Here is a 27,364-nt window from a genome sequence, read left to right on the forward strand (position 1 = left end):
GTGTGTGTGTGTGTAAAATGGAATGTTACTCAGCCATAAAAAAAGAATGAAATCTTGCCATTTGTGACAACATGATGGATCTAGAGAGTATTATGCTAAGTGAAATAAGTCAGACAGAGAAGGAGAAATGTCATATGATTTCACTTATATGTGGAATCTAAAACAAAACAAAACAAAACAAATGAACAAATGTAATAGAAACAAAGTTATAGATACACAGAACAAACAGGTGTTTGCCAGAGGGTAGGAAAGTAGGGGGAGATACGAAATAGGTGTGGGAGATTAATAGGTACAAACTTCCATTTGCAAAATAAATGAGTCATGGATGTGAAATGTACAGTGTGGAGAATATAGTCAATAACTCTGTAATGTTTTTGTATGGTGACAGATTGTAACTAGACTTATCATAACTAGATTTATTGTGGAGATCAGTCTGTAAGGTATAGACATATTGAATCACTATATTGTGTAACAGGCACTATCATAGTGTTGTAGGTCAATTATATTTCAAAAACAAACAAGCTAACTCACAGAGAAAGAGATCAGACTTGTGGTTGCCAGAGGCATGGGTGGGGGTGAGGGTTGGTGGAGGGGGAAATGGATGAGGGCAGTCAAAAGGTACAAACTTCTAGTTGTAAGATAATTAAGTACTGGGGATATAATGTACAATATGATAAATATAATTAACTATGCTGTCTATTATATATGAAAACTGTTAAGAGAGTAAATCCTAAGAGTTCTCATCACAAGAAAAAGATTTTTATATGTTTTTAGTTTTGTACCTACACAAGATGAGAGGATTTATGAAATTTATTTTGATAATCACTTCATGATATATGTAAATCAAATCATTGTGCTGTATATCTTAAACTTACATATTACTATATGTCAATTATATCTCCATAAACTGGAATATTAAAAAAACACAATGAGATATCACCTCGTACTTGTTAGTATAGCTATTATCAAAAAGACAAGAAATTACAAGTGTTGGTGAGGATGTGGAGAAAAGGGAACCCTAGTGCACTGTTGGGGGGAATGTAATTTGGTGCAACCAGTATGGAAAACAGTATGGAGTTTCCTCAAAAAATGAAAAATAGAACTACTGTATGATCCAGCAATTCCACTTCTGGGTATTTATCCAAAGAAAACAAAAATACTGATTCAAAAATATATGTGCACCCCCATGTTCATTGCAGCATTGACCAAGATATGGAAACAAGCTAAGTGTCCATTGATGGATGAATAGAGAAAGAAATTGTGATACACACACACACACACACACTCAGGAATATTATTCAGCCATAGAAAACATATGAAATCTTGCTATTTGTGACAACATGGATGGACTTTGAGGGTATTATGCTAAGTGAAATAAGTCAGACAGGGAAAGACAAATACCACATGACCTCTCTTATTTGTGCAATCTAAAAAAAAAAAAAATGAAGTTTATAGATACACAGAACAGATTGTTGGTTGCCAGAGGTAGAAGGTGAGAGGCCAGAGAAATGGGTGGACTTGGATTTTTTTTTAGTTTAAATAAAATGAAGTTAAAAAAAATTTAATGTATACAGTTTGCAATAAGAAGCATGAATGGGACCACCAGAATAAGTGTAAGGTTCAGTGAGTGGCAACAACCATGAACTTGACTGCTGGAATAAAGTCAAGATTCACTAAGTCAATACAAACAAGAAGATAAACGGTAGAATAAACTTAAAGTTCAGTGTGACAAAACAACCATTAATGTGGTCATTGGAATAAGGTTAAGGCTTAGAGTGTGTCAGCAATCTAAAATATTACTGGTGGCATAGATTAAGATTCAGTGTGACACAGCCCCCGAGAAGATGCCTGCTAGAGTGAGGCAACATGCAGGTGAGACTAAGCATGGTGCTGACTGCTGGAATAAGGTTAATGTTCGGTGTCCAATAATGCATGTGAGGATGACCATAAGTTTAAGTTTCAGTGCATGACAACAAGCATGATGATGAATGCTGAAATGAGACATTTACCAATGACATTTTTCACAGAAATAGAACAAAAAAATTTACAATTGTATGGAAACACAAGAGACCACAAATAGCCAAAGCAATCTTGAGAAAGAAAAGCGGAGCTGGAGGAATCAGGCTCCCTGACTTCAGACTATACTAGAAAGCTACAGTAATCAAAACAGTATGGTACTGGCACAAAAACAGAAATATAGATCAATGGAACAGGATAGAAATGACATGTACACACTCTTATATGTAAAATGGATAACTAATAAGAACCTGCTATATAGCACAGGGAACTCTACTCAATACTCTGTAGTGGCTTATATGGGAAAAGAATCAAAATAGAAAAAAAAAGAGTGGATATATGTATATGTATAACTAATTCACTCTGCTGTACACCTGAAACTAACACAACATTGTAAATCAACTATATTCCAATAAAAGTTTTTAAAAATGAAGTAGATAAGTCAAGACTTAAAAAAAAAGTGACTGTTGCCATACCTGGGTGTGACAGGAACCCTTATTCTCTCAGGGAGGAATACACGCAGCTACATTGTTTTCAGCGGCTAATGTATCCCATCTATGGCTGGAACCTAGGCTCCAGAGAAACAAATTAGTCACTAGGATAGAAGGTGGCATTCAAGGCGGGAAGGACAGGCCTGAAGTTGCTAGATGCAGTGGGGGTGGGGGGCCTTTCTCCCACCTATAAATTAAAAAAGAGAATAAAAACAGGGCTTCCCTTCTGTTACTTGCAGATATCCTCACTTCACGAGGATCCTGAGAGAAGCAGGCACTTAGCATTCACGGGGAAACAATAAATTGGGTCTGTTGTGTATATAGTACATTTAGAGAAGGAACGAAGCTCCCTGTGAGTGGGAGGCTGCACAGAGTCCTTTGTGTACCATGAATGGTCCTGCTTCTCTCTGTACTCCTTTCTCACCGTGTTTTCAGCTGGCATCTCTTACATGCATCCTCTAATGAAGTCCTTGCCCAAACATCAATCACTGTGTCATCAGATGGAGAAAGAAAGGTCCAAGTAAGGCCTGACTCTGGGAGGAAAGCCCTAGCGGGACCTCACAAGTCTATTCTTTGGAAATCTAGCAGTTACTAGGCTCCTCTGTACAGCAGAGACACCTTGACCTTCTGCCCAGTCTAGCTAGGGAGTTAGGAAAGGCAAATGGAAAAACACTAAAATCCCAACAGTGGATGTAATTCCAGGTATATGGATTTTTGGTGATTTTAAATTTCATTATATATTTTGAAGTCTCTAGATCTTCTACATGAGCACATATTACATCTATAGTTAAAAAAGTCATTTCAAAAAGAATAAAAATTAAGCACATCCAGACTTTCTGTATGTTATGCTTTTTTATCAAGTACTAGCAAAATTGTCTCCTACATAGATAATCCATGGAATTTAGGTCAGTGGCCTTGGCTCAAAGTTTCAATGATAATTCACTCTCTTTCCAATAACGATAATAACAGGAAGGAGGAAAACACAATCCAATAGTTTTGTAATGTGGAACACATTACCCCAATAATTTATAGCAAATTAACATTCCCACCAGTGAGGAACCATTCACTGAACAGAAGGCACTTGAATGGAAAGGGAGAGACTAGTCTAGGAGTCAATTCCTTGGGAAAGATCCAAGGAGCCAGACTCCTCTGTAAATTCAGACAAGAGTCACCTCCCTTTTCCTTGAGGGTGGGAGAGGGGTTGGTTTTCCAATTTTGGAGATTGCCACAAAAAACCCTCAGAGAATAGGTTTAAAATAATATATTTAATAAAGTTTCACAGATGTTTTATCATCCAGTCAGAAACACAATGAAGCTGAAACATTTAACAGGAGAACTGACCAATCACAGCTAACATTTGTTTAGGCACTATGCTCAGAACTTTAAATAAATAAGCCTTAAAATAAATAAGCCTTATCTTATTTATTTTTCACTGCAACTTGATGAAAAAGTACTTTTTTTTTTTTTTTTTTTTTTTGCGGTACGCGGGCCTCTCACTGCTGTGGCCTCTCCTGTTGCGGAGCACAGGCTCCGGATGCGCAGGCTCAGCAGCCATGGCTCACGGGCCCAGCCGCTCCGTGGCATGTGGGATCTTCCCGGACCGGGGCACGAACCCATGTCTCCTGCATCGGCAGGCGGACTCTCAACCACTGCGCCACCAGGGAAGCCCCCACAGGGAAGCCCCCACAGGGAAGCCCCCAAAAGTACTATTTTTTTAATCCATTTTGCAGGGAAGAAAATTAACACTTGGAAAGCTTATATTGGGACTTCCCTGGTAGTACAGTGGTTAAGCATTCGCCTCCCAATGCAGGGGATGCAGGTTCCATCCCTGATTAGGGAACTAGATCCTACGTGCATGCCACACCTAAGAGTTTGTGTGCCACAACTAAGGAACCCACTGGCTGCAACTAAGATCCAACACAACCAAAAATAAATAAATAAAATAATTTTTTTTAAAAAAAGCTTAGGTTGTTTTGCTTTTTTAACTTCACTGTTGCTGACGTTTATAGATAAGACTTTAGCAATCACTTTCTCTTCAAGCATTGCCTTATAATACTAATTACAGAATCTCTAGAACAAGTTCTCAGTAACAAATGCCAATACTCACAGAGAAAAAGGAAAAGACAATACCCTGGGTAAGCTGACAGTCTCCATGGGAGACAGGGAATACGGAAACACAGGTAAAGAGCTGGATTTTTTAATACCTTTTTAGAAACGTTGGATAATCAATGTCTTGAAATATGCAGGTGGATTATTTCCAAACTTCTTAGTGAGAACCCTGTGGATCATTAACAGGCATCATCCTTGACTTCTGAGCACCACAGTTCTAAATGAAAAATATAACTTTTCATTCATGGAACTGCCATTTTCAACAATATGATTATCATAGTTGTTAACTGCCATAATGTTGGAGGACATATAAATGCCCAGGAACTTGGACGTTTACTTTGTTCATAAAATGATATGTGTGATGAGATTGTCTACACACACACACAGACATACAGACACACACACAAATATAGGTATAGATAACTGAAGCGATATAGTGACCATTTAGATGCTTTGTGTTTAGAAATGGATTTACTCCTCATGAGGCTAGCAGCACTGAAGGACTGAGTAGGACTGCTGGACTGAGACTATCCTGGTAGCAAACTCTGGAGGGGATTCCAAAGGCAAAACAAGCACCACACTGAGAAATTACAGTGTCACTGCAAAGCCGCTAATCACTGTGTTGACGGGTAGTGCTATACTTAGGATGTTCAGAGCAGTAGAAAAAGATTTATCTTCCAAGTGTTTCTTAAAATTGTCCATAGTTAAGAAACATTTTCTCAGGTAGTTAAGGGAAAAAATTAGTAGAAGATTTTCTTACCCATTTATTTATTCTGTGGGTTCTGATGGACCATCGCCTACTGTTTTCATGGTCCTATACAAGTAAAGGTATAATGTGTACCATCCTTGTCTTTGGTTGGTCTAAGAAATAATTGTAAAACTACTAATGGACCTTAAAAACCATGATGGTGGTTCTCATATTTGATTGTGTTCAAGAATTATCTGAGAAAGTTGTTAAAAATGCAGTTTTTCCCATCTGCAGATTCAATGCAATCCCTATCAAATGACCAATGGCATTTTTTATGGAACTAGAACAAAAAATCTTAAAATTTGTACGGAGACACAAAAGACCCCGAATAGCCAAAGCAGTCTTGAGGGAGAAAAACGGAGCTGGAGGAATCAGACTCCCTGACTTCAGACTATACTATAAAGCTACAGTAATCAAGACAATATGGTACTGACACAAAAACAGAAATATAGATCAATGGAACAAAATAGAAAGCCCAGAGATAAACCCACGCACCTATGGTCAACTAATCTATGACAAAGGAGGCAAGGATATACAACGGAGAAAAGACAGCCTCTTCAATAAGTGGTGCTGGGAAAACTGGACAGCTACATGTAAAAGAATGAAATTGGAACACTCCCTAACACCATACACAAAAATAAGCTCAAAATGGATTAGAGACCTAAATGTAAGACTGGACACTATAAAACTCTTTAAAACTATAGTTATAAAACTATAAACTTTCCTCTTAGAGGAAAACATAGGAAGAACACTCTTTGACATAAATCACAGCAAGATCTTTTTTGACCCACCTCCTAGAGTAATGGAAATAAAAATGAAAATAAACAAATGGCACCTAATGAAACTTCACAGCTTTTGCACAGCAAAGGAAACTATAAACAAGATGAAAAGACAACCCTCAGAATGGGAGAAAATATCTGCAAATGAATCAACGGGCAAAGGATTAATCTCCAAAATATATAAACAGCTCATGCAGCTCAATATTAAAGAAACAAACAACCCAATCCAAAAATGGGCAGAAGACCTAAATAGACATTTCTCCAAAGAAGACATACAGATGGCCAAGAAGCACATGAAAAGCTGCTCAACCTTACTAATTATTAGAGAAATGCAAATCAAAACTACAATGGGGTATCACCTCATACCAGTTAGAATGGGCATCATCAGCAAACCTACAAACAACAAATGCTGGAGCGGGTGTGGAGAAAAGGGAACCCTCTTGCACTGTTGATGGGAATGTAAACTGATACAGTCACTATGGAGAACAGTATGGAGGTTCCTTAAAAAGCTAAAAATAGAATTACCATATGATCCAGCAATCCCACTACTGGGCATATACCCAGAGAAAACCATAATTCAAAAAGACACACGAGGGCTTCCCTGGTGGCGCAGTGGTTGAGAGTCCGCCTGCCGATGCAGGGGACACGGGTTCGTGCCCGGGTCCGGGAAGATCCCACATGCCGCAGAGCGGCTGGGCCCGTGAGCCATGGCCGCTGAGCCTGCGCGTCCAGAGCCTGTGCTCCACAACGGGAGAGGCCACAACAGTGAGAGGCCCGCGTACCTCAAAAAAAAAAAAAAAAAAAAAAAAAAAAAAAAGACACACGCACCCCAGTGTTCATTGCAGCACTATTTAAAATAGCCAGGTCATGGAAACAACCTAAATGCCCATCGACAGACGAATGGATGAAGAAGTTGTGGTACATATATACAATGGAATATTACCCCGCCATAAAAAGGAACGAAACTGGGTCATTTGTTGAGACATGGATGGATCTAGAGACTGTCATACAGAGTGAAGTAAGTCAGAAAGAGAGAAACAAATATCATATATTAACGCATGTAAGTGGAACCTAGAAAAATGGTACAGATGAACCGGTTTGCAGGGCAGAAATTGAGACACAGATGTAGAGAACAAACATATGGACACCAAGGGGGGAAAGCTGCGGGGGGTTGGGGATGGTGGTGTGCTGAATTGGGCGATTGGGATTGACATGTATATACTGATGTGTATAAAATTGATGACTAATAATAACCTGCTGTATTAAAAAATAAATAAAATTAAATTAAAAATTTAAAAAAAGGAAAACATAGGAGAAAATTTTTGAGATCTTAGGTTAGGCAAAGATTTTATAGAACATATATAAAAAGCAGAACCCCTAAAAACTGGGTAATTGAATTTAATTCCCTGCTCTTTGAAAGACACTGAAAAGAAAATAAAAAGACAAACCGCAAACCGGAAAGAAAATGTTTGTAAACACATATCTGATGGGAGACTGTATCAATAATACATAAAGAACTTAAACATACTCATTAAAATATTTGAACAGATGCATTACCAAAAAGAAATGATTTGGAGAGAAAACACATAGAAAAGTGCTTTCCATCAGTATTCATCAGAAAAATTCACATTAAAATCCCCATGAGATACTACTACACAGCTACTAGGAGAGCTAAAATTAAGCAACAACAACAAGAAAAATTGGCAATACCAAATGCTTGAGTGTGCAGAGCTGGATCCCTTCTACATTGTTGATGGGGTGCAATGGCACAGTCTCTTTGAATAATCTTAGATATTTACCCAATAGAAATGTAAAAAATACCCACACAGAGATTTGAACATGAATGTTTATAACAGCTTCATTCATTATAGCCACATACTGGAAACAATCGAACTATCCACCAATTTATAAAGAAATATACAAATTGGGACATATTCATCTAAAGAAATATGAGCTGAGCAATAAAATGGCGCGAACTACTGATGAACAACAGGATTAATTTCAGAAGTGTTTTGGTATGTGAAAAAAGCCAGGTAGTTTATAAAACATTCTAAAAAGGCAAAACTGTAAATACAGAGATCAGTAGCTGCCAGAGCCTGGGGGTGAGGGATTGACGGTAAAGGAACAGGAGTAAATTTTTTTTCTAATTAATTTCTATTGGAGTGTAGTTGATTTATAATGTTGTGTTAGTTTCTGCTGTACAGCAAAGTGAATCACTTATACATATACATATATCCACTCTTTTTTTGAAGGAGTTAATTTTTGAAGTTATAGAAAGGTTTTCTATCTCAATTGGGGTGTGATTATCCTTTATATTTGTCACAGCTCACCAAGCTTCACACTAAAGATGGGTGAATTGTACTGTTTGTGAATCGAATTTCATTAAAACTGACTTAAAATTTTTTTTAAAATGCAGCTTTTCAAGAGATTTTGAATCAGCAGATTTAGCAAGTGGAATTAGGTCAGCTGCATAGAACAGAACATTCTCAATGGCCTAAGTGAAGTAGCAGCTTATTTCCTCTGGAGAAAGCCAGCCCAAATCTGATAAGGTGTTACCACAGGGACCCAAGGTTCTTTCTTCCTTCTTCACCACCTTGGGTACCTGGGCTCCGTCCACAAAGTCATCTGATGTTCCAGAATGGCTGCTGGCATTCTAGCCATTGTGTTCACTTTCAGGCTGGCAGAAGAGAAATAGGAAAAGAAAAAATGCACTGCTTAATTTGCAAGGTGCCTTCCTGGAATTCCTAGACAACAATTCTGCTTTCATTACATTGGTCAGAATACTGTCATGTGGAAAAGAAGGCCAGGAAATGTAGTATTCTAAGAGGTGTATTGCTAACCCCAACTAAATAAGGATCATGTTACTAAAGAGGAAAGAGACAATGGTGTTGTAACTAGTAATCTCTGCTACACTGCATGTGGGATGTTGCCCAGGAAGCTGCCACTTTGACAAGTTTCCCCGGGTGATTCTGATGCAGGTGACCCCATGGAGTTCACATTAAGGAACAGTACTGTAGGAAATCAGAATAAGAGAAAATTATAATTGGCTGGTATTAAGGTTTAATAAGCAGTCCATTTGATGGAGGCAATCAAGGCTAATGAAATGTATATCTTGAAAAGAAAATTTATTTATTAAGAATGCTAGAAAATGAGGTGTGGGTATTAATAAAATACTTTAGTTGGCTAGGTATTGTCATATTATTATTAATCCATATATGGATTATTATTCCCAAATATTTAGGATAAACACTGAGCATGTGCACACACACACACACACACACACACTCCTCCCCACACACAAATTGATCACAATTAGCTCTTCCCCTCAGTTGGAATCTTGAATGCTGTAAAACCCCATAGTTATTATCAATATGATTGCTATTACAACTGTACAGTTACCTTATTTCCTAGTTTCCAATTTGGGAAAAGGAGGTTCATTTACAATACAAGCTCTGGTTCCTACTCCTGGCGTCTGTGTTAAGGCCACGCTTCCATTTTCCCTCCCTCCTCCTTTCCCTGGCTGCTTCCAAACAAACCCTCCTGTTACCCAGCTTCTACATGAAAAGTTCTTCACTGCCCGTGGCCCTTTCTCTTCATAAAGTCCTTGCTTTAAAAGAGCCAGCACACCCAGTTGCTGTGAGCCAGGCCAGTGTGGCTGCTACTAGGATTTCCAAAAGGTCAGCAGCTGGGGCACATCATTCAAATGGGTGGACTGACTAAACGACCACTGGGCCTTGGGCCCTCCACTCCACCAGCATCAATGCACCCTGCGGCTGAGCCAGACCCCCTCTGGCCATGCTCCACAACGTGCGTCAGCTGGTGGGCCAAGCACCAGCCTTGTTTCTGATAGCTAAGTTGTGGTGCAGAAGCTGGAGGACGGGAGAATCCCTTTTAAAACATGAACGGAAGGTATTGATGTGTAGATCCCAAAGGAACTGTAAGCCTCCTAAAAATACTGCTCAGAGTATGCAAGAGGTGATACTAATATACGGTCCCTTGGTTAACATTTATTAAGCACATCTATGTGCCAACCCACTGGGGGGCTCAACATACTTTAAAAGCTTCATGATAATCGTGAGAGTAAGTAATATGTTCCCTCATTTATACTTGAGAAGATTAAGCATGAGACTTTGCCAGAGTCTCCAGCTGGTCCAGAGCAAGACTCAAAGCTAGACATGTTCATTTTATCACAAAGGCTCCCCAGTGAAGACTGAATAGACTCATAGAGGAAAAGTGCAATTATGATAAGCAACAGCAAATCAATGTGATAATGTTTATGAAACAACAGAAAATTAGAGGATTAAACAAGAGTAACATTTCCAATATATATAAATAGATTTTATTCCTATTAAATCGAGGAATAAAATGATTTTGACAGTCTCCCATTAAATCAGATGGTAGGGGCTTCCCTGGTGGCACAATGGTTAAGAATCCACTTGTCAATGCAGGGGACACAGGTTCGAGCCCTGGTCCGGGAAGATCCCACATGCCATGGAGCAAATAAACCAGTGAGCCACAACTACTGAGCCCGTGAGCCACAACTACTGAGCCTGCTAGCCACAACTACTGACGCCCACGCACCTAGAGCCCGTGGTCTGCAACAAGAGAAGCCACCGCCATGAGAAGCCCACACACTGCAACGAAGAGTAGACCCCGCTGGCTGCAACTAGAGAAAGCCCACGTGCAACGTAGCCAAAAATAAATAAAACAAAAACAAAACAAAAAAACCAATGGGGCTTCCCTGGTGGCGCAGTGGTTGAGAGTCTGCCTGCCGATGCAGGGGACACGGGTTCGTGCCCCGGTCCGGGAAGATTCCACATGCCGCGGAGCGGCTGGGCCCGTGAGCCATGGCCACTGAGCCTGCGCGTCCGGAGCCTGTGCTCCACAACAGGAGAGGCCACAACAGTGAGAGGCCCGTGTACCGCTAAAAAAAAAAAAAAAAAAAAAAAAACAATGGTGGGCAAGAGGAAAACTTGCAAGACAAAACAGGTTGCTTTGCACTTCTGGCGGCCCGGCAGCCAGGTGGCCTGGGGGGATCACGCCCTGGAAACAAATTGGTGCATACCAAAACTTTTTTTGGTATTATTTATCTGGGCAACAGAAGAAATTTAGGAAGACCGAAAAGAGCATTTGCATCACAAACCGAGAGCCAAGTCCTAAGAATGAGGATTTTAAACCATGAGATGCGATGGTAGAGATAAGCAAAAGATTAAAAAGGACATTAACAAGGCAGAGTGATAAGTGCCACGTTTACGCATGTGGCTTACAAACCACAGCCTGAACAATGTCACCATCACTACTGTCCGGCAGGGGACGGAGAGAGACAGCACGGAGCCACCCTCGGCCGCCCTCTGGTGGTGAGAATCTCTGCGGCCTTGAGGACCACGTAGCCGCCAACCAGGCACAGTGCCTTCCTGGCACCAAGCGCTCTGTGTATACTTGTCGAAGGGTTGTTTAGATGGTTGTTTAGATGTTTGAATGTAAGTCTGCCGAGGAACTAGAAACGAGAGACCTTTCTTACTTTGGCTGCCTGGCAATAGAAAAAAAAACAAAAAACAACCACCTGTGGGACAGTGAAATTGTACTTGTTCTTTAGAATTGATTGAACGCTGTCCTACACACTTAGAAACACTTTAAAAGAGCTTGTAGTTTAATTGGGGAGCGAGACAAGCCCGCTGTCAACAAGGCCAGTGCAAGGATCTCAAACCGCAGTGTGAGGTGTTTCAAGGTGGGCTCAGCCTTTGTGCTCGGTCCCAGCCCCCATTTTAGGGTCACAGATAAAGGGAGCTGCTGGGCCTGCATCCAGTGGTTCATCCCCACTCAGGAGGGTGCACTCTGGTGTGAGCTTCGTTTTTGTTTCCTCACAATGCTGCAAAAATTCTGTCGGGCACTTAACAGGCACTCCTGGGTCCACATGAAGCTGGGAGGCCTGTCCTTGTCAGAGACTTGTCAGGCCAACCCCCTGGCCTTTGGGCAGGGCCATCCTGAGCCCCTTGCCCCGCCTGCTCCCACCTCTGCCTTCTGTCCTATCTCCTAGGCTAATTTCCACTGTAGGGCCTTACCCTTCAGACCCCACCGTCAGCTCCGTCTTGGTTTCTCAGTGGCCCCTGTCAACAGGGATTCCAGGGCTTGTTTCACAAGTGGTATAGAGACTAGAGGAAAAATGTTTAGAACTATATATAGGAGGATAATCAATCCTGTCTGTTCTCAGAAAATGGCCAAGACGGATTTCTGCTGAATCAAAAATATTGCCTATATCACACATGTAAATAATATCCTTGGATCTGTAACCCAGGCCCCTTATTGTTTGTGATTCGACCACCTGCAATAGGCCTACAAGTTTTGTTTGAGGATTTGCATGGTTGCCTGTTGGTGGAGAGCCAGGATGGTCCACTTGTCATCTCCCCTGCGCCTCAGCTCTGCAGTGTTCACCCAGTTAAGTTCCAGGGCTGTGATTTGGATTGTTAATTTCATTGCCCAGAAGTGACTCCTCACATACCCAGAGGATAAGTCCCAAACACCAAGATGCCCAGCTTAGGGAGCTGCTGTGCATCTGTGTGTGTACCAAAAAGCAGATGGTAGACAGACACACCTATTATTATTGTGATGGGCTTTTGTTTCATCTTAATACCATCTTGGCATTTCTTCACAAAAGGAGGCTGCTTTGTAAACAGTTCACTGTGGAATATAGAGTGTTTCCTGGTGTCGCTCATACCTCCGTCAGAGGACGGCTGAGCTTGAATAGCATCTGGTGTAACTGGGTGCAATTTGCATGGATACCTTAACAAAACTAAAACCAGACATCAACTGTGTCAGCTAAACTTTCAGATTCCAGGGGCAGGGGCCAATCTACCTTTCTGTTTCACTTCCTTGGGTGAGGATTTAAAATCTTAAGAACTGTTACATCATATAGAACTAAAGTTCAATCTCTGTGGCCAGAAAGCACAGGTAAGGACTAGGAAAGTAAATAAACCCCTCCTCATGTCACGTGACCACCGGCTAGATGTAGCAGTATGATCTTGGAAAGAAATTGATGACTTCACCTGCTTGATTGCACACAAACAGGGCACTGTGAAATAATAGAGAATTTAGAGTAAAAATACCGTAGTTTGTGTCCTGATACTACATTTCTGACTATGGGCTCCTGAACATTTAACCTGCTTAGCCTCAGATTCCTTGACAGTTAAACAAGAATAACACCTTGGTGGTTAAAAACCACTCAATATTTTATTTATATATAAGTATTTATAGGCTCAATATTTATAGACTCAGTTTCTTCATTATAGGGTAATAATTATTAAATGAGTGAATGTATGTGAAAGCCCTTTGTAAAATAACAAATGCAAAAATGTCTTATTTTCTAAAGTCACTTTCAACTCAGATAGTTCCAATACTATGGTTGCAACATACCTGCTCCTTCAGAGTAGAAACTTTTATCTTCCACCTCTGAAGCCCCTCTGCCAAGTTCAGTGCCTAGGATATCATGGACACTCAATACATGTGAGCCACATGGAAGGAATGAAGCAGAATCTGAATCATTTGTTGCGGGAATGAGTTGGCTGCCTTCAGCAAGTACTTAGTATCCTAACCCTGAAAGTACAAATGTGGAGTGGTTGGTAAAATTACCAAATGTGGTTGGTAACCACAGGGCATGAGAGCTCCCCCTTCTGGTCTCCCAACTCTGTTTATTTAGGTTTCTGTTTATTAATTTTTTTCACAGATTCTGGGTTGCTAGGAGAGACCTCCCGGACCCCACCATGTCTACCTCATACCAGGCAAAAAATGTGGGCTTAGGAGCACATTCTAACGTGCCAACTTAGGAGCACGTCAGTAAAAGTTCCTTGAGCCTGCCTAGGGAAAGAGCTAAGCAAGGGTGGGGTGGCTGTGAGGGTGGGGGGAGCACATAAAAGTTGACCTTTTCTAGTTTTTTTCTAGTCTGCCTTGCTATCTAGGTGGGAAGATAACTTTAGGATCAAAGGGATAGCACTTGGTTCCAGAGTGGTCTTGAGAATGCGCACTAGCAAAGTAAAGAAATCTGACTGAACTACAGAAGGAGATGTAACAGTCCCTGCAGGGGCAGCAATGGGAAGCATAGGTGTAGCTGTTCACCTACAGAGGAGCTTGTCCCTCAAACAGATTGCTGTGGTGCTCTAAAACCACTTCCTTTCTTCTATTCATTTTCAGATTTTCTCTCTTCTTGTCTTATGTCTTCAATTCCTTTATAGTTTTTAAAATAATTGTCACAAACGTTTTTGTCACTTTATTGTCACTTTCAATCCTCATCCAGGTGTTGGCCTGAAACAAATAGACTCCCAGATATTTCTCCAGCAAAGATGAGTTTATTTGGGATCAGCACAGAATTGCAATTTGAGGTCTGCAACCATGGTGAGCCATGTGAAAGTCCCCTACAAAAGTGGAGAAGAGGACTGTTTTATAGAGGGGAACGGAAGTTGGGAGAACTGTAGTAAACCAAGGGTCCATGGCTTTTCAGTGGCTGAGTCCTTCACGGGAAAGAAGAGGAGTCTTTCTTCCTATTGGGGTCTTTCTTCCTATTGGGGTCACCTATCTTCACAGGGCATGAGAGCTCCCCCTTCCTTCCTCCCAACTCTATTTAATTGAGGTTTCTGTTTATTAATTTTTTTATACAGGAAAAATTAGGTGTAGTATGAAATGAAAAGAATTTACCATTGTTTGAAATAATGCCATTTGCAGAAACATGGATGCAACTAGAGATTATCATACTAAGTGAAGTAAATCAGAAAGAGAAAGACAAATACCATATGATATCACTTACATATGCAATCTAAAATTTGACACAAATGAACCTATCTATGAAACAGAAACAGAATCACTGACGTAGAGAACAGACTGGTGGTTGCCAAGGGGGACCGGGTTGGGGGAGGGATGGAGTGGGAGGTTGGGGTTAGCAGATGTAAGCTATTATATATAGGATGGATAAACAACAAGGTCCTACTGTATAGCACAGGGAACTATATTCAATATCTTATAATAAACCATAATGGAAAAGAATATTAAAAAAAGAATGTATATATATGTATAACTGAATCACTTTGCTATACAGCAGAAATTAACACAACATTGTAAATCAACTATACTTCAATTAAAAAAACAAACAAACAAAAAAAACCCAAAACAAAACAAAAAACAAAAAGAATTTACTGTTGTTGAATTCCCTGGTAGTCATTTGTCTGTGACTTGCTAGAGGTGAAGTGGAGAAAGATTTGTGTGGAGAGGTGGGAGTTTGGAGGAGGTGTTAAGGGAGGCTGGAGCGGAAATCAATCTTGATGTCCCTCAAGTATGTAGCAATTGCTACCTCTTTGGTTTCCACCCAGCAGTGAGACACGTGGTCAGATCAGGTGTCTGGACTAATGTGGAGCTTAGGTTCTTCAGCCTGAGCAGATCCTTGGAGGCAGCTGCAGGCCCAGCCAGGCTTAGCCAACAAAAGCTGTTTATCTGATAAATCTTGGAAGTTCAGCTCATTGTTTGACTCAGTATAAACAAGGAGACTTTCTCAAGAATGCTAACACATTCTTCTTCAAAGAATAGGTGACTCAGTCAAGTGCCAGATAAAACGGTCTCAAAATTCTTCATGTATTGGGGTCAACATAGGACAAAGGGATAAGAAATCATTATTTTGTACAATTTTTGTTGGACATGTTAGCCATTTGGATTTGTTTAATCTTCCATTATGATTTTTTTCATGAATATTTGTGGAGATTTAATTGTAGAGAATCTGAAGAACTTATGAGGTCATGCTGCTCAAAAGGTTTCCAGAAGCAGTTGAATCTGAGTCTTGTATTATGTCTTGATCTCTGCTCTATCATTCTGTGAAAGGGAGGAAATGGCAGTGGACTTCCCTCAACAGGTTGTTGGAATTAAGAACCCAAGACTAGAGTCCTGTGCAGTCTGTTTTATATTTCTACTCCTTCCCCATTCTCCTGACTCTCCTAGAATTTCTTTTATTTTTATTTTCATTTTTTTACTGAAATATAGTTGATTTACAAAGTTTCAGGTATACAACAAAGTGATCCAGTTATACATATATGTGTAAATATATATTCTTTTCAGATTCTTTTCCATCATAGGTTATTACAAGATATTGAATATAGTTCCCTATGCTATACAGTAGGTCCTTGTTGTTTTTCTATTTTATATATAGTAGTGTGTACCTGTTAACCCCAAATTCAAAATTTATCCCTCTCCCACCTTTCCCCTTTGGTGACCATAAGTTTGTTTTCTGTGTGTGAGTCTATTTCTGTTTTGTAAATAAGGTCATTTGTATCATTTTTTTAAGATTCCACATATAAGTGATATAATATTTGTCTTTCTCTGTCTAACTTCACTTAGAATAATAATCTCTAGATGACCCTGCTAGAATCTCTATCTGAATATGTGTTCTTTTCAAAGAAGCCAGTAGAAATGGGAACGTTCATTGATTTGACTGACCCTCTGATACTAATCTCTGTTCTGAAAGAAAAGTACTGTTCTGATGATATTACAAATAGGGTGTCTCTTAGAAAAGAATTAGGAAAATTAACTTCTGATTTATGTTCTTAAATGAGGCGTAAAGCAGTTCATAGTATGTTTCATTCCAAGCAAGGCTGAAGTGAAAAAAGACATGTCAGATATTATACTGTTCTCTGAGTCTTTGTGCTTTGTTTCCTTCCTTTCCCCACCAAACTACTACAAAAAGAAGCCCACGCTCCTTTCCCATTTACATTCCAACCTACAATCCGCCTTCTCCCCTAACCTTCCTAACACCCTGCATCTAGCGTTAGTGGGATGCTTACCAAACAAGGTCACTCTGTCTCCTTGTTTGTCAAGTCCAATGTGAACAGTCTTCAGCCCTTCTCTCTCTTCTCTATCTTGATGCTATTCATACACTTCCTTCTAAAGCTCACCCCTCCGTGGCTTCCTCACAGTCTCTTCTGGTCTGCTCTAAACTTTGTACCGTTATTCCTCAGTCTCCTTCTGGAAATGTTCTTGATCTTTCTTCCTCCCTCTTACTTGTTTGTGACTCTTAGTCTCCTATCATTACATTTTATTTTAATTCTTCATAGACACCCCAAAATGGTCTAATTCATAGCCTGGGCTACATTTACGACTGTTATAATTCCCAATACCTCTCTGTCTTGAGCGTGAGATTCCAATTTCCAGTTGTTTATATTTCCACCCATGGGGCCCGAGGCTACTCAAACTTTGTATATACCAAACCAGGCTCTTCCTACTTCTTCCAAGGCCCACTCCCCTAAATTAGCCAGTATGGCACAATACGACCAGTTATATTGATGGGTGCCCAATTGTTCCTGTTAGCCCTCAGATATGTTTCTTGACTTTCATAGCAGGCTGTCTCCCAGGCTCTCCTGTCAGCTGCTTTCTGGCTTTGTTGGCCAATGTAAGGCCCTCACAAGAGATTGGAGGCTGAGTGGAAGAGAGAAACCAAGGTAACACACACACACACACACACACACACACACACACACACACACATACATGCACATCTTGCCAGACAATACTTAGCAAAGTTTGTGTTCTTGGTTGGACACCGTATGAAACACCCTCCCCCTTTTACACTCCTCGAATCATTCCTTTCTCTCCTCTCCATCCCCACTGCCACTGACTTACATCATCCAGTCTTCATCATTTCTCTCCTACATCTTGGTGACAGAATGGATGTCCTTTGAGTTACGTCTCCTCATGTAATCCATCCTCTATGTTGTTGCAGACTGAGCTCTCGAGGGTGATGATCAGGTACTACTCTCCCTCTAACCTGGCTGATAGCCATCTGCAAAGGAAAATCAGTTACAAGTAGCTCCTTAGGGTAGCTCCACCATGATTTGGAGCCCATGGTTGCGCAACTTGGCAACAACTGATTGGCCCAAGGATGTCACCTGATCTGAAGGTATCTGACCTAAAGGATATGAGAGTGTCCAGTGGCCCATGAGGCAGCCTGGCTCAAGAACTTTGTTCATTGGAAGCACCAATACTGCACCATGACTAGTCAGCCTAATTAGATCCTTTGGCAGTTTTCAGTGAGAGATAGAGACCTGGTAGAGTGAAGCAGAAGTGAAAGAAACAGTAAAGGATTTAAGGAAAGTCATGAAGCATCAGAAGCAATGACACACTGAGTGTTAGTAGCAGCAGGCAGGCAGCCATGGGAATAGCAGTTAAAAGCTCAATGGGAAGAAATGTCGGGGACAGAATCTAGAGTCAGGAAAAGGATGGCACCAGGGTCGCTGCTGGGACAGGGGAGCAGCTGTGAGCTGACTGGGGAGAAGGGAACCATCACCTGTTTGAGGAGATTCCTGTACTTCCCGCTTCTCCATCTACCTTAAATAAACCTCTGTCCATAAAACGTTTCTTTTCCTCACAGTCTGATTCCACCCCCATTCATCATGTGTTTCACAAAATTGCACGCTTATTAGATTCAGCCGAGGCACTTGGAAAGTTTAGGAAACATTTTCTCTGTACTCGGGACTTTAACAGTGTAAAGGCCCCCATGGTCTTGCCTCTTGTCTCCAGCATCACCTGAGCAGAGGAAGTGAGTTCTTTGTAACCCTACTGGGCACCTTTTTCTCAAGGCAACAACATAAACACAGGTGATTGTTCTTAATGACTAGCAGCAATTCAGCGGCAGGAGGGGTCTCATGACTGTGCCTTTGTATTTACTGCTCCAGGTGCCTGCAATGGCCTGGAAAAGGAGTTCTCATTCACGTTAAATGTTTGTATTCTTTACAGCTCAGTTAAGGTGTCAGTGAAGCCTTCTCTGCCATCATCCCTCTCCTTTACTGACCGGTCTCATCTCTCTGTTCTTCTGACACCTCTACAAGCTTATCGTTTTGAAATCTATTGACTTGCCATTCTCTCTCCTTATACTGAGCAGCTACAGAACTAAGATTCTAACTAGTTCATTCTTGTGTGGCTCTGCTTGGAGTACACAGAAGGTCTGCAAGAAATTAATACATTCATTGGAGGAAAGCTTGTCCAGTGTATGGGAGGCCTCAGGGAACTGATGTGGTACAGTGGAAAGAAAGCTGGAGTCAAGGTTGGGATCTGGCTCTAATTATTTGCATAATCACAAAGTATCTCAACCTCTGTGCCTGATTTTCCACCTCTAAAATCTGGTTAGAGGGTTAAGCGTTCAGCCCAGTAACTTCTGTGGTCCTTGCAATGCTGTGAATGCATTTCAAGACTGGCCTGGGACTTGTTCCCGTTGATGCCTCATCCGCACCACACCCATGGCCAGTGTAAAGCTGCAGGCTGCCTCGGTAGCATTACACATCTGGTTATAGAGTTCATGCCCGTGGCTCTGATTGTTGTTGTTGCTTGATTTTGTGGAATGGAGAAGGGATTTGTTATTTAATATTACACCGAACCCTTTTCTACATAATCAAGGTAGGCTTCAAGATGTAGATAACATAGATTATATCAACCCGAAGGCAGATCCACAAAAAATTTTAATTTCAAATATATAAAACTATGTTCAGTAAGGGAAGCTTTGAGAGGCAAAAACTTTCAGGGTACCATGTTCAAAAAAAGTGTTTTGTTATCTACTTTTACGTATTTCAAATTCAAAGATGAGAAGGGACAGTATGTAAAATTGATTTTATTGAACATGCATGTATACCAAATATAAAACTAGTTGAGCTGACAGATCTAGTTAGGTAAAGCTCTCTAAACAGATTCTATAAAACAGAATATTAGCAGTCATCATTTCTTATAGCCTTCTCATCTATAACAAAAGACTTTTGCCATTGGCATAACTTTGAGATTGCCAGAAAACATTTTTGATACTTGAAAGTAATAGTATGAAATATAAAATGGAAAAATATGAAATATATATTCTGAAAAAAATATTTTTTTAAAAAACAAATCTATACTTATTTGCTTGTTCTTGGTAAGAAACATAGAGCAGAACAAAGATCTGGAACATCCAATTTACACATGGTCACCACATTCATTTATTTTTCAGGAACCAACTTTCTGGCAGGAAAGAAGGATGCATGACTCCTCCCTGACACCCCACCAGGAGTTACTCATGAGTCAAATATAAGGATTTGGCTAAAGTCAGCTGACATTTCCTTGACATGTTTGCTCTCCGCCCTTACAATTACAGGCAATTACTTGAGAGATTGAGGACCATAACTAGTCTCCTAAGATCCCCTTGTTGTCTTGCCCCATGCCTCCATCTTCTGACATGCTTTTGGGAGTTACCTCTCTGAACCCCAAGTCTCCATTGCCCGTTCATAAAGTCCAAACTTGGTCTACACAAGACTTGCACCTTGGGCTTCCCTGGTGGCGCAGTGGTTGAGTCCGCCTGCCGATGCAGGGGACACGGGTTCGTGCCCCGGTCCGGGAAGATCCCACATGCTGCGGAGTGGCTGGGCCCATGAGCCATGGCCGCTGAGCCTGCGCGTCCAGAGCCTGTGCTCCGCAACGCGAGAGGCCACAACAGTGAGAGGCCCGCGTACCAAAAAAAAAAAGACTTGCACCACCTGATCACTCTCCCGGCATTTCTCCTCATCAGCCCTGCTCTGCTCTAGCCTCTGAACCACTTGCACTTGCCTGAATGCCCCATGCCGTTTCAGGCTTTCAGTCCCTGCCCTGAATTAGAAAGTACCTCACTCTTCTGTGCCAGGCACGGTGGGGGCAGTTCTCGTGCATTTGCTCATGCTGTCCCCAGTGTGTAGAATGTCCTGCCCCAAATCTGTCCTTTTGGAAAATACTCCGATTTTCCAAGTCTCAATACAGTTCCTATAATTTTGACCTTATCAGTGAAAACGAACCACTTCTTTTTCTGTGCCTTCAATCAGCTCTATTGCAGAAAGTCTTAATACATCCTCCTGTGTATATGAGACCATCAGCTTTGAGGAGAAGGTCAATGTCTCATTCATCTTTTCATCCCCAACACCTGCAGAGCACCTGACACTTGCATTATTTCATTTTAGCCCTGGCTAGTCCTGTTCAGCCTTTAGCGAGGTACGGCAAAGAACAAAATAAGCCACCAAAAGCTGTATCAGACACTACTGGATTATCATTTCACAAGTTAGAACAGAAATTTGCAGGACCATAAGGATGAATCTTAACTAATGAAGCCCAGAGGAATTCACTAGAGACATTAATGGCTCAGGGTTTCTTCCATAACCACAATCAAGGATATATGCTTCTCTTTCTACCTTGTTAAGCAACTAATCAAACTGAGCACAACAAAACGAAAACTCTCCTTTTCTCCTAGTAGTTCAACAAATTCTAGGGAATATAAACCTTCCTTCTGCTTCCCTCTTCCCACAAGTATTGGAACGCGTCAGTATGAGGAGATCCCCCTCTTACTATTTCTCTGCCTGATGCTGGTACTTCCTCCTTCACACAGATTTCTCTGACCCTTCAGGAAGACTTCATTTCTTCTACCCCTCATAGCACTCACAGCACTGTGTATACTCTAATACAGGTAGTTAACAAATAATAATAATTCTAGACCATGAAATTGTAATAGGTCAGTGTCTGGCACATAATGAGCGCACGAATGATGAACTGAGTCTTGCTTTAAGGATATGAGTCAAGACTAAATATGTTCATTCCAACCTTAAGTACTTCCCTTGGCTTTTAATGAGGGATCATGATCTTTGAACACAGATTTAACATCACACAGTGGTTTTTGCTACCTGCAATACCAAAGTCTGCAGAAGAAGATGTTAATTATTTATGAGGACACCATCTTTTTAAAATGAATTTATTTAAACAATCGCTACATGAGTAATATACAGTAAGTGAAAAACCACTAATACAATGGAGTTCTCATAGTGGTTGTTTTTATGTATACACACTTAAGATAACTTTAAGTGGTTGGAATAGGCCCATAGAACACTTTATTCTGTGGTGTTTGTCATTTCATGCTTCAATTATTCAAAACATTTAAATAATTAAAGTTAAATCATTATTAAACTCCAACTGAATTTGTTTTAGGTAAATTAGTGGTGATGTACTAAAATCTGCTCTTAAATTTGTTTTGATTTGAGTGACTAACCCCACCCTCCTCATACCTCTCATTATGTGACTCATTATTTTGTAATTCTTGACAGTTTATAAAGCAATTTTAATACTTGAAATGCAAGTCTAGCTTGTAGCTTACTTTTTAGAATTTGGTAATTTTGTAAAAGTACTTGCATGCTTGCTTTAACACTGCTACATCTCAACTCTGATATTAAAACAGCCTCTGTGTAATCAACTTACATGCCTGGTGGTACTAAGACACTTAAAAATGATTTCTAATAGTTATTTCCTTTGCTCCTACTTGTTTGGGTTTTATATATTGCTGAAGCATCATTCTTTTAAGGATGTAAACTATACTGACTTAGCAATGAAATGGAACAACTGAAACAAATCTCAGGGCTTTTACAAATCATACAGTGCATTAATAAGTGCTTTAAAATTAAACTATCCAATGACGACATACATGCAAGTTACACCACAGACGCAAGGGCATAAGAAAATGGATTGAACATGCTTTTACGTTCACTTCCACCAATGCTCTATACTAACTACACTGGTATGATAATAAAGCAATCAAGAACTAACTTAATTTGTCTCTCATCAGTCTGAGTGTATGTGGATATCTGTGTATTTAACTGGCACATACGCACCCCAACTATCCGAATTATTTCAATCCTATGTTCATTTTCCTCTCAGAGTGGTTTACAGTAACTACAGTGAAAAATAAAAGGAAAAAAAAAATGAATGCCAGGTTTCCTATTAAGTAAAGCCAAATCAAATCAAACTATAGCATTAGTAGCTATTTCTGCAGGAAAACACAGATTTCTATAGTTCTGGTCAGTTACTTTAGCATTAAACCTTACCTTTGTCAATATTGTTTCAAGTAATGAAGTTATTCTTGACCTATTGGAAATTATATATAATACGTGAAAAAATTGTGATTTTTAGGCCAATCATCAAACATGTTTTGAATAAGGGAAATTTTTTTAGTTTAATATAATTTTTCAATGAAACAATATAAATTTACAATAAAGTTAGTGGTCTCATTCAGTAAATTTTCCAATCTTCTAATTCAGGTTTAACAGAGAAGAACAATGATTACAGGAGGGGAAAAAAAAAAAAACCCACAAATAATCTCCTGCGGCCATCATCTTAGGGGCTGATTTTCTTGTAATGGAGAATTCTAGCACAAGCTGTCATGTTTCCAAGATTCACAGTGCTTTGAAATGGAACTGCCTGGGAAGATTCAGAAAGGCTTTGTTCTTGGGCTTACACGGTAAGCACTTTGTGTGATTCTTAATCACATTTTTATCCAGAACGCAGTATTACAGGTCACATTTTTCTCAACGATGCTTATACTGATTTGTGCTCTATAAATATAAACATATCTACACACAGAATACACACACTGAAACGAGGGTATGAAGTTAGCCAGCCATCCATAAGCAGAATGGAATAAAAATTGCAGGAAGGGTAGTATATGATGCCAAACCCAGACAGACTATAGATGCCAATCCCAAGACTGCCGAAGCAAGAACACTTCTCTGATCACGAATAATTATCTTCACATTCTCACAAAACTGGAAAATAAAATTTAAGAATATTAGAAAAGGTGGCTAAACCTAAGAAGAATCACATATACTGAATAGTAGAGCTCAACTTTCCCAGCTATTTTCTATCTACCAGAAGAATTAGAATTTTTCTCATGATCTTGGAAAGAATTTAAGACGTTAATAGTTCAGTTTCTTGATTCTACATCCCATAGTAGCTGAAATGATACTTTAGGCAACTAGGTTAATACTGGCAGTTGCCTTTGTACATACACAACATTTATAGAAAACTACAGCGAATGTAACCACATAAAAGTTATTCAGGATTAAAGGTTAAAGACAACATTAAACTGCCTCTCAATAACAATAACACATTCTAAAGTAAAATGAGCAAACGATCTCTAATCTCAAGCAAATAGAATTTAGCCTATCATTATTGGTGAATTCAATTCCTACAACTCACCGTTCTAAAATTTGGTGATACTTTTGATGATAACATTCTGATAAGTCTCAAAATCTAAAGGCATAGAAAGTCTAATTTTGTTGTCATATCCCATTCCCTGCCAAAATATATGAAATTCATAATCAATTATGTGACACAAAATTGACTGCTAGAAATAAAGATAAATTAAACAGGATCCTTACCCCCCGAGGAATGCATTCTTCTAAGATGTATAATTTTTTCTCCCTAGAAAACTAATTTTTCTTAGAAGTAATGGCCTATGTCTGAGTCCTGGATCACCTTTTAATCATTTAACATGTCCAGACTACGCTCTTCTCCTCCATGGGAATACTGAGGTTGTTGTGAGGATCAGATGAGATTTTTTTGCAAGAGTACTTTGTATTTGTCTGCATGCTGTATAAATATAAGGTATTACAACGATTGTTATCACTGCTAGATCTGTTGACAATTATCTCTACTTCATCAGTGTCGGGGCAGAATTCAGCAATTAATTGCTCCATTTTGCTAAGAGTTTCCTACTCATACTGGTTTTAAGCTCCTTTTCTAGACGTGTCATTGTATATGCTTTTAGGGTCTCCTACAGTGGCGTATTTACTGGAGAACTGGGTTTCCAAATTCTTCATGAAATGAATGCACAAGTCCAATATATTTTAACACACTACCTTCACTGCAAGCCTGTCTCTGTCTGTACTTTTATACAGTATCTCAACAAATATGAAATTTCCTGTTGGTTATACAGATGTCATTCTTTTTATATGTCAAACATATGATTTGTCTCTTTTTACTAAACTAACAAGACATTGAGTAACAAATACACAATCTTAAAATGATGAGGATCAAACTGAATGACGTTTTCAGGACAATGAGAAAAGCTGCTTGGCAAATAATGGGGAGATATACATTTAGGTAAATAAGAATATTGTCTTGATACAGTCATGCTTCTTTTATCTTTTTCCAATACTTTTTAATTAAGGCCAACATAGAATCATTGTGGACTCTCTTTCCCCCAAAAGAAGACTTGCACAAGGAGCATCTTGTGTCTAATGTCCTGTTCATGTTCATTTGGCCATCAGTCCAGGAAGTACCCCTGGTGTTGCTCCACAGTAGGAAATGTCCTCTAGGTTCTAGGTGTTAAGAAGCCTACAGGGGAACTTTTGAGCACTGAATCCCCGGAAATTAAAAGGGGTATGTGTATTCATTTTGGCAATGCAAAGCAATATCAGCAAAGAAAAAAAAGCATAAGGAATAGTAACAGTTACTAATTAAAGGGCTTTATAGTTTATGAAATACTGAAACTGTTAACAGTAATATAAAAGTTTAATTTTATGATTTCTAAACTTGTAAAGAGCATCACTACAAAGAAAAAAAAAAAGATTCTCTTCCAGTTCACCTTCACATTAGTTGCAGTGTTTTCCTGAGGGAAAGTGCTCTTGAGAGCTTTTATAAAAACAAATTTAAGTGAGAGACAACTTTGCAACTCTCATATTATACTGATAATAGTTATATATATGGAGAACTCAACCATCAGTCCCAGAATTGTCATTCCTTATGTTTCCAAAAAATAGAAACCAGTCCTCCTTCAGTACTAATGACCTACTTCTCTCAGGGCATGTTCAAAAACAGTCCTTAAAAATTGGAAAATTTGGGATGGGGATTTTTTTTTTTTTCCCTGGGAAATCTACTCTGTGGTCAAATTGTTAGACCATTCAAAGTGAAGACAAAAACTCAAGTTTCACAAGAGGCGCTATGCAGCAACAGCAATTAAAGCACTACTCTACGTCCATAAAATCTTACAGTTTCCAAAGAGGAAAAACTACTCCAACTAGTTATTTATGCTGATTAAACATTTTACTACCTTTAAAAAGCACTTGTACTGTGTTTTTTGTTTTTTTGGAGAAAGGTATAATACAGTGCTATATGTGTTCCATGAAAGGGTAACTCCTAATTATGGGAGGGAAATACTGTTTTTCCTTAGAGAAATGATTTGCTTGGGTCCTAAGTAAATCTGACGTGTTTCCTTTTGAACAGTTTTGGAGCCAGTGTTTGTAAATGTGGTGAAGTTTATTTCTAAACAGGCATGGACTGAAGCTGTGATTCTTGAATCACTGCAGAGTGCTCTAACTGTATTTTTATTTTGCTTAGAAAATAATCCCTAGATCGAGACTGTTGTGGCTTTATAAACAATATGTAAGGAGTTTTATACACAGATGTATATAAGCACTATACGTTCATGATCTGCGACAGGAGAGAAAGATTTTCACATATGGGTCAAAAAATTAAGATGTGGAGCAATAAAAAAAATTGGTTATATGGACTTAGATTCTTTTGGTACCCAAATATCTAAACATGAAGAGTATAATCTGAAGCTCATTACGTGATTGCCCAGGTTTTCATTGTGAAGGGTGCGCACTAACAAGACCTCGGCTTAAAATTTGATTTTTACAAGTTAAGAGGTTTCAAAAGGCAATAAAAATCCATTGCTTTTCCTTTGCGTTTGTAGCTAATTTAATCATGTTAAATTCTAACAGTTTTCCCCCCCTTTTTATAGTACCCATAAAATTACCTTCCAACATTTAATGGCTCTTCTTGAAAGCCAATTGTTTTGATCTCTGGGGAACCCAGAAACAATGTAACCCACCTGTGGGGCTAGTGTGTAAAGGATGCTTAACAATGGGGAAGTCTAGATGGGAATTAAAGCCAACACAGAAGGAATGCAGAATACCCAGGAAAAGACTTCTCTGAAGCTCAGCCACAGGAGTAAGGGATCTACCAGGGAGGTCTTCTGGTAGCAAAGGGAATTCACTCTCTGCAGCTTATAGATGGAGAAAACAGCATGCTTCCTTGTTTTAAAGGCACAACAATTTGTACTATACAGTGTTACGGGTTAAATATGAACTCTAGACACCTTCCTTCCAGCTGCAATTCTTGGGTAAAGTTGCAAGCACACGGCGACAGATTTTCTGTGACCCTCCCAGTCACCTGCCCATTGTCATTTCAACTACGCTGGATGGACACCCTGATGACGTCTGCAGCAATAACTGGGCAGCTCTCTGGCATCGCTGGCAGCGGTACTGCATTGCCACACTCTTTCACCGTGCATTTCGAGATATCCTGCAAGGCACATCGCCGTTTATTTATTTATTTGGCTTCCCTGACGAACACCAGAGGGTTCGTTACTAAGTCTAGAACTCAGTCCC

The 27,364-nt window shown here is 39.7% G+C and overlaps 1 protein-coding gene across 18 annotated transcripts in view; it reads right to left on the reverse strand.

The window, feature by feature from the left end:
* LRAT (lecithin retinol acyltransferase) overlaps positions 1-27,364 on the reverse strand; it is an 85,184-nt gene that overhangs the window by 21,221 nt on the left and 36,599 nt on the right. For 10 of the 18 annotated variants that reach the window (XM_073805475.1, XM_019926650.3, XM_073805473.1 and 7 more), the window contains one exon: positions 21,879-23,734. In XM_073805475.1, the coding sequence (XP_073661576.1) occupies positions 23,582-23,734 (153 nt within the window). In that variant the 3' untranslated portion in view covers positions 21,879-23,581. Of the gene's footprint in view, positions 1-2,492; positions 2,585-4,711; positions 4,834-13,553; positions 13,734-17,789; positions 17,950-21,878; positions 27,279-27,364 lie in introns of those variants that run through there. The other 8 variants (XM_073805467.1, XM_073805465.1, XR_012332122.1 and 5 more) reach the window with 7 other exon arrangements.

The sequence above is a fragment of the Tursiops truncatus genome, chromosome 5 (genome assembly GCF_011762595.2).
Source record: "Tursiops truncatus isolate mTurTru1 chromosome 5, mTurTru1.mat.Y, whole genome shotgun sequence".
NCBI lineage: Eukaryota > Metazoa > Chordata > Mammalia > Artiodactyla > Delphinidae > Tursiops > Tursiops truncatus.